At 42.9% G+C, this 12,124-nt stretch overlaps 1 protein-coding gene across 4 annotated transcripts in view; it reads left to right on the top strand.

Annotated features, from left to right (window-relative positions):
- The window catches only part of LRR (capping protein regulator and myosin 1 linker 1 leucine rich repeat protein), a 203,523-nt gene that overhangs the window by 6,982 nt on the left and 184,417 nt on the right, over positions 1-12,124 (top strand). For all 4 annotated transcript variants that reach the window (XM_037427323.2, XM_037427322.2, XM_037427321.2 and 1 more), the window contains exons 3-5: positions 1,661-1,711; positions 11,510-11,569; positions 11,765-11,892. In XM_037427323.2, coding sequence (XP_037283220.2) covers positions 1,661-1,711; positions 11,510-11,569; positions 11,765-11,892 — 239 coding nt within the window. The remainder of the gene's footprint in view (positions 1-1,660; positions 1,712-11,509; positions 11,570-11,764; positions 11,893-12,124) is intronic.

Below are 12,124 nucleotides of genomic sequence, written 5' to 3'. Positions count from 1 at the left end.
GACAATGTTTTCTGAAACATGAGATGCAACACCACTGTGAAGCTCTTGCATCAGCTTCCTGTGAAGTTGTAAACTTGGAGGTTGCCTACGTGTTTCTTATTAATTATTTAGGATAAAAAAAAGTCCCATTGCATACCAAATAACTTGGGGTGTAATCTTTCAAGGTAAAAATAAATGTTTTCTAGAAAAATACAAAATACAGAAAAAAGCTTTATATTTATGACATAGCACTGGCATACTGCTGTACGAAATGTTGTAGCAAAATCGGGAAGTCAAAGGCACTGTTTGATTTTCTCAATAAAAAAAAAAACATTTTTTTCTTTATATGAATGCATATGATGTTTTTGAAGGAACACTGCTATCCTAAACATATTTGATATGGCTCTTAGTGTGCCCAACATAACATATATTAAGAATGTTTTACTAGTGCATAATTGGTGTAGTGTGTGCAGCACAGCATTAAATGTTTGAAGAGGTTTTTGCTGTGAATATTATGAATGTTATGAAATTATGTAGGATGAGTTTCATTGATTTAGTCTCAGCAAAAGAGGAGAAATTGACTCAAACATATTAAGTTCAAGAGAACATGAATGTTCCAAAAATCCAGGGGAATAAGCAATATTTGTGAAAGCCTCATCATGGTTGTCTGTATGTGGCTGCTAGCAGTTGCCATCTAAATAGTTTTTCGTGACGTTCCAGTTTCTGGAATAGTTAGTCAAAATTACATGGAGGCAGAGTATTGGCTATTGGCAGCAGCTTCTGGAGCTCTGTACTGTCAGAGCCGTCTATTTACAAGCAGTGTGTTGCAGGGCAGGTACAATGCGTAGTGTCTTATGTACACGATGTGTCGCTGTGCATGTGCTTTTTAGATGAATATTACTGAGAATGCGACATGCACAAACTCAAGGACCACACTTTGGTGATGTTGACTAGGGGTAGCTCTTGTATGGGTGCAGATAATTTCAAATTCATCTGCCCATTTTAGTGAGATCTCCAGAATCTTTTTTCTGAGAGTGAGCTGCATTGAAGCTTCTTGCTCTGAGCGATGGTGACAAAAGTTCTGACAGTAGTAGCAGTAGCGATGAGTATGAACTGTACGTGTAAATTATGTTTAAAGAAATGTTCCCTGACTGGCTGTGCACACACCCGAAGATCATTGCCTATGTTGAAGAAGTTCCGAAGTCGGTTTACATTGAGTATGCATAAGCAACTGCCATAGCTAACCCATGCAGGGCATTCACGTGTTGCACTAGCAGATTCACCTTGGTTCTGTTGGAGTGCTCGCTTCAGAATCTCAGTGTCCACTCCAGATCTCCCAGGGGAATTTACCATTAGAGAAGCCATTTATCTCTAATGCTCTACATAGGGATGGCCTAGGAATCTGTATGTTATTTGTTTAGAAATTAAAAGCAGAAAAGCTGTTGTGTTTCTTTGCAGATTGCGTTTCGGGGAATACCGTTCAGGATATAGCTCTTGGATAAGTGTTGTCCTTACACAAGTGTATATCAGTTAGAAATAGTTTGCTGAGTAAGGGAAATTTTTCAACTACTGAAAGTATATTACAGTAATAAACTTTCATTAACTTATAATGTATTCATTAGGTAATCTTGTTGATTAAATATTATCTTGAAGGTTTAAATAATCATTTGTTTCTTTTCAGGCATTTTCTTCGTGTAGGTTTTTTATCCTCACTGCCAAAGTACCAACCAAGGTAAACTACCTTTATTCATGTTTGTGAAGGGCTATTTAACAGCACCAGCACCAACCTTGATCATTGACTATCTGCAATAGTTTTGTGAAAATTTTAAGAACCTCACTGCAACATGCCCAGTCACTTTATGAAAAACTTTTCTGCCCAACATAGTGTTCATTAGTGCCAGCCAGCACTACCATTGTTTTCACATAAAGCATGAAAGTGTGTAGGATAAAAGCCGTTGGTAAAAATGGTATTCTGTTATTAAAGGGACCCTGGAACACTCTTTCAGCATGGTCACGAAAACTGCCATTTGGTAGTTGATATTCCTGTAAACATGTGAGCGAAGCGTTGCAGGGCAGCACACGACATAGAATCAACTTAAAAGTCGGCTTTAAATTGCTTGCTGTTCTCTAAACAAATGATGCAGTATATCCAAAATCACATGTTATTGGCCAATTTCAGCATTATGAGCTGCATAGTTACAGCTGCCGCCTTTGTGTGCTGCGCCGGGCCCGCGTCACACTCTGTATGCAGGGCTATAATTACACTATAGAATTGCGCCATCGCGCTCGTGATCTCACCGAAAGTGAGCCGTGCATTGAAAGAAAAGTAAAAAAGAACGTGTTCTAGGTCATGGCGCACCTGACATATACGTAGCTTCTTGCCCCCTTGTCAGCCCCCCTGCTGTGTAGATTTCAGCATGTTCCTTGGGAGGAAAGCAGAGAGAAAGCACCAAGAGCGTGCAACAAATCCTTGTACCTCCGCTGGTCCTTGATAGATTCTAATGGCAGTCTATTGAGACAATTAACTATTGACAGTGAGGCCACTTAATGACTATTTAGAAACATGCTACAAGGCCCCTTCAAAAAATCAAGTCTTGTTTTCTTATACGAAAGTGAAAATGAGTCTTGCACCTACTTACCATGGTGGTTTTAGCTGATAAAGGGTTGTGTTGCTGACATTGATTGATTTTCTGGTCATGGAGCATATTGATGGAGGTTAATGGTGAAAGCCTGAGCCGGCCAAATTTTACGCTGTGTTCAATGCTACATCATGCCTCACAATTATATTGTTGCTTTGGTACACAATACCCCTGAATTTACCTTGTCTCACGTCTCAAATTCTATTTGTCAAATATTTGCCATTCTGCCATCCTTATGAGGTGCTGAAATAGGCAAATGAAAATGAAATGGGAATGATGGTAAAGCATGGCTTATAATACATCAGGTGCCAAGAAGTGCTGTTTTATCCTAGGAATAGTTTCAGAGGTATTATGCATCAGAGCTTATGGGGGATGATAAGCTGAAAATTGATGTTTATTTAGTGTGTATCCACCTACTCAATACTGAGCCAGTCCTAATATAAGTATGTCAAGTAATACATTTGATAAGGCATTGTGTTGCCTACACACAGAAAAAATTTAACTGCCCTGAAAACTTAAATCCCATTCAGTTTCAAGCTTCTTGTGATCAAATGGAAAGTGCATCAACATGAGCATTCATGTGCTTATAGCGTTCTGTTGGTTATATCGCCCCCCCCCCCCAAAAAAAAACAAGAAAGGGGGGGGGGGGTCATTCAGTTGCAGTTAATCACCTTTGTTGTGTGTTTGTGAGAGAGAGAAAGAGGGGTCATCTAATTTTTTTCATACTTGAAGTATGACGCGCTTAGTGGAAAACTATGATGTAATGAAATAATGAAATGTATAGTTATCTTCCTTGATCCGTGTTACACTTCAAATTGTTGGAAGAGCCGCACTTACCATTGCGGGGGCAAATAAATAAGAGTTGGTAATGATAGTGTAGCCCAAGCAAGTGAATGAGTCTATGCGATTCTGGTAGTGGAAATACAGGCACAAGAGCTCATTTGTAGTACTTTGTGCCATCTTAGCAGCATTCTAGTCATACGAAAATTTTACGTTTTACCCATTCTTGTCGCTCAGTGTTGCTACATAACATGTTTGCAGTGCATTCAGATGACGAACCGAATCCGGGTTAGGAGGGATAGGTGATGTTTTTCACATTACCCATCTGTGCCTTGTTAGCGTGACTTGTGGACGTCTAGCCCCGCCGTGGTGGTCTAGTGGATAAGGTACTCGGCTGCTGACCCGCAGGTCGCGGGTTCGAATCCCGGCTGCGGCGGCTGCATTTTCGATGGAGGCGGAAATGTTGTAGGCCCGTGTGCTCAGATTTGGGTGCACGTTAAAGAACCCCAGGTGGTCGAAATATCCGGAGCCCTCCACTAAGGCGTCTCTCATAATCATATGGTGGTTTTGGGACGTTAAACCCCACAAATCAATCAATCTTGTAGACGTCTAATTCCAACTTGTTTTTCACGTCTGAATTCCGGCATTAGAATGCTGTAGCTTTAGCGGAGAAACTAAGAGTGTCTGGCAACCAGCGCACTTTTCTTTTGCTTGAGTTGTATGGCTGTCCTCATAGTCGACGTCAGTTTTTGGTTTGCCGACTCGTGGTTCTGTTAATTTCTGAGGTTGTATTCTAAAGCAATCACTTTTGGGGCACCTATCACTCTCAATGTGCACTTATCGGTGGGTTGTACAAGTGTAGGTTAGTTGTAAATTTAATCGAATTGCAGGTAAGTTGTAACTTTAATCATTGCACATGCGGGATTTTATGGCTAGCAAAGTGGTGCTATCGCCGAGAGCGATTCTCAGAAAATGGCCCATGTTTTCAACACTGAATTTAAAGTAAACATGCAAATAAGGAGAAGCAAACAAAATTTGCGGCAGGGCAATGTCCAGGGGCGGTACTTGTTATTTACAAAAAAAAGAAGTGTCAATATAAAATAGTGCATCACTTCGCATGCGGGGCCCCATGCGTGTTAGCAGCAAGGTCAGTCTTCAGAAGCTCTCTGTACAGCAGGTTCTTTTTCTCATCCAGCCTTTCTGCCAACAACACCATTTTTACTAAAACAAATTGCAGTCCTCATCACTATTTGACACAGTTGGCGTAGTTTTTCGTCGGCCCCCATGTCGTGAAGTACTCTTAAACCAGTCTGCTGGTGACCAGTACAGAAGGTGTGGTCAAGAGTAATCCAGCTCTCTGGTGCTCTTGTCTACTAGGATGACGTCCGTCTTGTGAATGTGCCTGCAGATAGATTGTCTGTGGTATAGTTGAACACGTCCATGATAAATCCGAATTCGGTCCACTGTTTGAATGCACTCTTACTGAAGAGAAAGTTTTCATGATTTACCACACCTGCACTTCATCTTAAACATTATTTGCATCAGGATCAATTATTAACTGCAGTTGGCATACTGCAGTTAATAATTGTGAAAATAAAATGTGAAAGCCTTACGTACATTTACATTGGCATCATTAAGTAATTCTTGTTTGTCGTATAAAAATCATTTAGGACACATCAGTCTATCACTGCAAATATAAAGATGTGGTTATGTAAAATAATGCAGCAAATTTAGACCTGGCGTCATTGTGTTGCAGACTTATGTGTTCCCATTTTTCTTCATGCCTGAGCGCAAAAGAAAAATCATACATAAAAAATGAAACCAGTCAAGTGTAAAATTTAGAACATTGCTGGATCAAAAAGAACAAAGAAAATCTTTCTGGGTGAATGAAAACTTGAAATGTTCTTGGTGATTAAAAAAAACAATAATTCAAAACTGTATCACAGCGCACCATCTAAGCATACAAAACTCCACCCTTCCCCCTCCTCAGAGAAAGAATATATATTGCTCAGAATGTTTGCTAAGGCACTTTGCCGGGCTAATTGGTTACGATTCAGAATTCATACGGCGTAGTGTATTACGACAGTGATAAAGAAGAAAAACGCACACACAGTGCTGTTTGTGTATGCCCTTTTTCTCTGTCCCTGTCATGATGTGTTACACCTTCTGAATTATGAATGCCTCGGATAGTTACAGGTGTATAGCTCTGGTTAGGCTCAGGCTTTTGGTGGCCTTGAGGCTTACAGACCATGTGTGAGGTTGAGAGGTCCTACTTCTTTCATGTTATTTTTGTGTAAATAATGATACTTGGCAAAAAAAAATTTTTATAATGATGTTTATTGGTCTAAGGGCACCCCGCGTGAAAAAGAACTGTTTCATCTGTGCATGCACTCCATGTCTCTGGAAACCCTAACCCTTTGCATGTGTAAGATATGCATTATTTTATGTAGGAGCAAACAATAGCTTCTGGGCATGCTAAGTGTGTTCTTTCACCTGCTGAGCTTATATATTGTTACGGAGCCAACACGAGCCAACGAGTTCAATTGGAGGCCTACAGTGCGGAATATGTCGAGAATAGCTGACAAACGCTGAAGGTGGGTCTCAAATGTTGGGGAATATACAACAACATCGTCAAGATAACAAAGACATGTTGACCATTTGAACCCTTGTAGCAGAGAGTCCATCATGCGCTCGAACGTCGCTGGGGCGTTGCATAGCCCAAATGGCATAACCTTGAACTGATATAGGCCGTCTGGAGTTACAAATGCAGTCTTCTCTTGGTCTTTTTCGTCGACAGCAATCTGCCAGTAGCCGGAACGTAGGTCTATTGTAGAAAAGTATCGGGCGCCGTGGAGACAATCGAGAGCGTCGTCGATGCGTGGTAAAGGGTAAACGTCCTTTTTCGTGATTCTATTCAGATGACGGTAATCCACGCAGAAGCGCCACGTGCCATCTTTCTTTTTAACGAGCACAACGTGAGACGCCCAAGAGCTCGAAGAGGGTTCAATAATTCCTTTGGCTAGCATCTTGGAGACTTCTTGTTGAATTATTTTACGCTCTGTGGCAGACACCCGGTATGGTCGCCGATGAATGGGATGAGAATCACCTGTGTTAATGCGGTGCTTGACGAGTGAACTCTGGCCGAGTGGACGGTGGTCAATGTCGAATATGTCGCGGTATGAAGTCAGAAGGCGGCATAGCGCGGTTGACTTCTCAGGTTTGAGGTCCGGTGCAATCATGAAGCGTAAGGTCGCATCGAGGCACTTGGCATCCTGCCAGTGATGTGGGTGCTCGGGACATACGTCTGCCGTAAAACAGATGACGTGGTTGTCAATCAAGGGCCTTAGTGTGGCGACCGAAATTCCTTGGGGTAGCACTTGTTTTAAGAAACCGAAATTGATAACAGGTAAATATGTTCGGTTAGAGGCCATTAAGAAACCGAAATTGATAACAGGTAAATATGTTCGGTTAGAGGCCATGCTTACGACAGAGTGTGGGACAGTAATGTCACGCACCAGGAGAACATCAGTAATCGGCGTCACGATATAATCACCGTCGAGCACGGGAGAGGGTGTTACCAATTCGATGAATGTGAGAGCTTTAGGCGGTATACGGAAGAAGTCAGTGGTGCACAAGCTGTTCGGGAGTTCAGGGTGAGAATCCGGGAGAAGAGGAAGTTCTAGGCAGAGAGTACTGGCGGCACAATCGATGAGGGCAGAATGCGTCGATAGGAAGTCCATGCCGAAAATTAGGTCGTGGGGGCAATTTTCAAGCACCGTAAATAAAACGGGAACATGGCGGCCGGCAATACTAACACGGGCGGTACACATTCCAGTGATGGCTGCAGTTCCACCATCAGCGACACTGAGGGCTTTAGTTGCTGCAGGCGTGAGGACTTTTTTGAGCAGGCGACACAGATGAGCACTCATTGTGGACACTTGAGCTCCGGTATCGACTAACGCTGTTAAAGAAATACCGTCCACATACACCTCAATCAAGTTCGTATCAGTGGGGAGCGTCAATGGAGGATTTGGATCATTCGCAAGCGATGCAGCACTACCTCTCGGAGCTGCATGATCTAGTTTTCCGTTCGAGAGGATCCATAGTTGACCGGCGACGGATAGCGGCGTGGTTGGGGCGATGGGGAACGGCGGCGTTGAGGTGGCGGCGAACGAGCAGTGGTGTGGCTGTTGGGGATGTCGGAAGAAGGGTAGACAGGATTGGGCGAATACCGACGGGAGTCCTCGTATGGTCGATTAGAGGAAAATTGGCTCCAGTTTGAGGGCGTCCAAGTGCTGCGGCAGTAGCGAAAGATATGGCCAACTCGGTGGCAGCGGAAGCAGATCGGCTTGTCTTCTGCAGTTCTCCATTCCGCCGGATTACGGGATCGTGGAATAAAGTGTAAGTCATGGCCTGGTGCATTTGTTGTCATTGGTCTGAAGACGGGTCGGGAGACAAAGCAGGCCACAGGAAAACCAAGCTTTGCAATTTCCTGCCTCACGAATAACGGAGACCGGCAGAGGCGTTTGTGCGGCGCCATGGTCGAGCGGATGTGGAGGAAATGGTGCCGGACTTGACGCCTCAAGCTCCCGTCGAACTATTCATGTCACGCTGTCCTGCATGAGTGGTGCGGCACCGAGATCGGTGCAAGTGGATGTAACAGCCGTGTTTGGTAGCCGCGTAAATTGAGGCAGAACACGGCGGCTTTTGGCCATTTTGAAGCGGCGGCATTCCTTGATAGTCATATCTACGGTCGTGACGTTAGTGTATACGAGCAAATTGAAGGCGTCGTCCGCGATGCCCTTAAGTATGTGGCCCACTTTGTCACTCTCTGTCATTCACTCGTCGACTTTTCGGCACAACGCGAGCACATCTTGTATGTACGAGACATACGACTCTGTTGACGACTGCACACGAGTGGCGAGTTCTTTTCGCGCTTCTATTTGGCGACCGGACGGGTGCCGTCCAAGTAAAATATTACGTTGGTGAGCATCATGGTAGGGTCCCATCGGTGTGTGTGGCTAACACGCTCGTACATACGGAGCCAGTAGTCGACGTCGAGCCCAGGTTGTGCGGACAATGTACCGGGATCACGGGGGGTGGGCATCGTCAGGTATGTAGTGGCTGGAGCTACAGATGGAGACGCTGACAGGCTGTTGTCATTGGTAGCCACGGCCGGAGACTGAATGGTGCGGCCACTACGAAGCTTCGTGGTGAAGACGGAAAAGAAGAGACGCCGTAACGACGAGGCTGGGGATTAGATATATTCAAAACCAGCGGTAATGGCGTGCCCGGTTCACCAGCGATCGAGCGGAGCCAACTCTTCGTCTTCCTCGTCAGGCACACACGCGCGTCGCCCCCTAGAATATCAATATACATGCATGTAGCAATATTATAACTTAACTGATGTGGAGCAAAGTGTAGTGATCCTGTAAGTGCTGGGGAGGTTTCTGAAGTTTGTAGACTGGTTACAGTCACTTTTGCCTTGCTTATATAGTGAGTGGCTAACATTTGTCATAGTGGTCACTTTATCATTAACATGACATGAGAGTTATTTCATAATGCTATCATGCATGGTTTGTACTTAGTAAAAAAACAAGCACATATTGGCTGTTTAGTGTGCATTTTTTTTGCATATATATAAGGGTATAGAAAGCGTGCCATTGTGTAATACAGTACTATCGGAAAAGGGGCATGTACACAAAGTACCCACTTCCACATTGTAAAGCCAGTGTCGAATTTCAAAGCCTGGCTCCCAGCATCAGTGTAGCTTACACTGCCACCAACAACAACATCGCATGCTCGTGCTCCATAGAAATCCTTTGGAGGCAGTCAGGGCTCTTCAAATATACTGAGTGATAAAACCAGAGGTCTTTCCGGAACATGGGGCATGGCGCAACAATGTAAACCCCTCAGTCAGTGAGAGGGTTCTCATTCTTTCCCAAGCACTCTATTTACTGCAACTAGGTGACTCATGTCAGATGTTGAACCGAAGTGCAAACCAGCCGGCCTGTTTTACAGATACTTCATAAGATGTTACGCATCCAATAACATACAATTTACTTGTTAGTTGGTACCGTACCTTCCTAACTACTTAGCTCAATGAAAAACCAGTGCTGGATAGGTGGCACGCAAAAAACAGCACCTGGCGGAGAGTCGCGACACAACTCAGCTGCTCGCTCCCAGACGACCGGCTGCAGTGTACCACGAAGAAAGCACGCGCTTGTGCCGCTGCAGCGCTTCATTTGTAACAAGAACCCTGTCCTACTATGTTAAACATAGTTCAACAGAGGCATCTTAGCATCGAGTATTCATTGCGAGCATATCTTTTATAGTAGTTCAGCGGCTTAGCTGAATGTGCCCCCGCATAAATCTTGTGGACAAGGCAGCTTCTGTTTCGCTGTTTGCAAATTATGTAGACTACTTACTTGTATCATTCGCTTCACGCGGGGGGGGGGGGGGGGGGGGACATCAGATGGAGTTCGGTGGTGAGGTCATGATGAAAACTTTCTTTTTAAAGTTCCGTACGTACGCTGCATAATACGCTAATTTTATTTCCGGCAAACTACCGTATAAATTTGGCTGTTTCATCCTGGCTTCCACTGGTGGCCGTCTTCATTATCGAATGAATCTGGCAGACAGGCGCAATTCGGTTTAGAAACCAGCTCAACACCACTAGACAAAAGAGCGAGAGCAGAACATACTTTGCTTGTCTGACCGCTTGGATGCAATGCCGCCTCCTTTCTTATTGATACGATAACCAAGGAAAACTGTACAGGGATAAGTCCTCCCTCATTTCTACCTATTCTCGCACTTGAATACCAGCATCCTTTGGTTTTGTTTCGGCGCTGCGCGCCCACACCGCCTCTACCAGCCGCCACTCTCACCTGCGGGAGCAGCTGAAAAGTGCGCGCTTTGGCCGCCAGGGACTTTCATCACAGTAACTTAAGCAGCTTTCGCAAAACCCAAGGCACTGCCATGCAAAAAATATACAGTACGTTATAAGTGAAGAAACATCTAGGTGTCCTCAATATCACTCGACTTTTGGTGCGTGTCGATTCACATACTTATTGTATTTGTGTTACTTCTAGTTGTGTGTTCCTTGTGACACACTTTTGTTCCACTTATGTTTCACCTTTTTCTTTTTTTGTTGGTTTCTGTGAGGCATGCCTGATGTGGTAATACCTGTCACCATTCACTATAATAAAAATTACTCTGTATTTGAATATGTGGGCTGGGAAATATGATATTAAGATTTTGAAACTACTTTTACAGTCTTTATTCAGTATGCTTTATTGATGCACATTAACTCAGCTTTGGTATATTTTGTTAGGTATATTTTACCTAAAATTGAGGCAATATCTGACATGTGGCCACAAGTGCATGTTGCTGAACAAAATTAAGTTTTCAGCTTTGCGGAGAGCAATGTCAAACGTTTAAATGAGTGTTCTGCCACTGTGTACACTGTTTAGTACAGCTTTAGTGGGGCTGCCTTTGTGCTTAACTTCTCTCTAAACATAGGCTACAAATAAGTTTTTTTGCATATTTATCATCTTCTGTGCACATTGTTGTACAATATGTCTGCCTGAAGATATTTTTGAGGTAAAGTAGAACTCCTGGGCATTTGCATGTTTTTTATAAACCTGTTTGTTTTTGAAAACATTTCAAATATAGAGCGTCTCACGTGTATTTAGCCTCTTATGAAAAATCAACTGCAATGATGGATATTATTGACAAACTTTATTTTAGCATTAACACCTATCAACATGCTAGTACAAGAAATGTTTTCCTTTATAGATGATCAGACAATCTTTCAGTATTGCTTTTTACTGCATAATTATTGTGTAGTGAATCTTATTCATGAATGTCTGGTAGTGCTTGTGCCAGTAAGACATTTTCTGTGAAAAAGATTACTTGGAATTATTCATCATGCAAAACTGGAGCATCTCAAGTTTTTAGAAAGGAGTCACACATAGTTTAGCATTAACGCTTGTACAGGTGGTGTGGCTTTATGCATTACATTGTAGCGCTTACGTATGATTGCTAAAAAATGCAGAGAATTGTACAATGTGCACTTACCCTTCTCTCTTCGACCTCTTTTCATTCTCCAGATTGAGCACTCTTTTCACTATTTAGAAATTCAAACTGTAGAGAGCAAAAAGCCAAATCAGGTAAGACTTACTGAAATGTGTTTTTTCATACTTGTGTGCATTTGTGCATGTGCGTGGATATCCAAAGCTCTAGTGTTTAAATTTAATGCTGTCTGTTGTTCTATTCTTTCGTCGGGTAATATAATGCACACATCTGATAAAACAATATTGAAAGCTTACTGTTTGTCATTTTGTTCTTTGCTCTCCATTTTTCAGCTCTGCCTAACCATAGACAACAAAGTGTACACATTCTATTCAGTTGATCCCGAGTCCAGTGATGTTGACCATATGATCATTCAGCTAGGAACTGCTGTAAAAAGCATTTTTCCACAAGTGCCTTTGGAGTAAGTTGTTTTCATTGTGATAATCTCTTTAGTTCTTGTGTTTAGGCTGTAAAGTTGTGCTTTTGCCTTATGGTAATGTAGAAAAGTATTATTGCTTATTAATTTTCAGAAGTTTGTCTACATTCATCTTGCTTGGTATAGGATGTTGAATATGTATTTGTTTTTAAACTTTTACAGTTGCTGCAGACACTAGCAATGCTTAACTGTAGAACGAATATTTGTGTACTTTTGC

Source organism: Rhipicephalus microplus, chromosome X (genome assembly GCF_043290135.1).
Source record: "Rhipicephalus microplus isolate Deutch F79 chromosome X, USDA_Rmic, whole genome shotgun sequence".
NCBI classification, from domain to species: Eukaryota; Metazoa; Arthropoda; class Arachnida; order Ixodida; family Ixodidae; genus Rhipicephalus; species Rhipicephalus microplus.
This window is presented reverse-complemented; position numbering and strand designations above follow the sequence as displayed.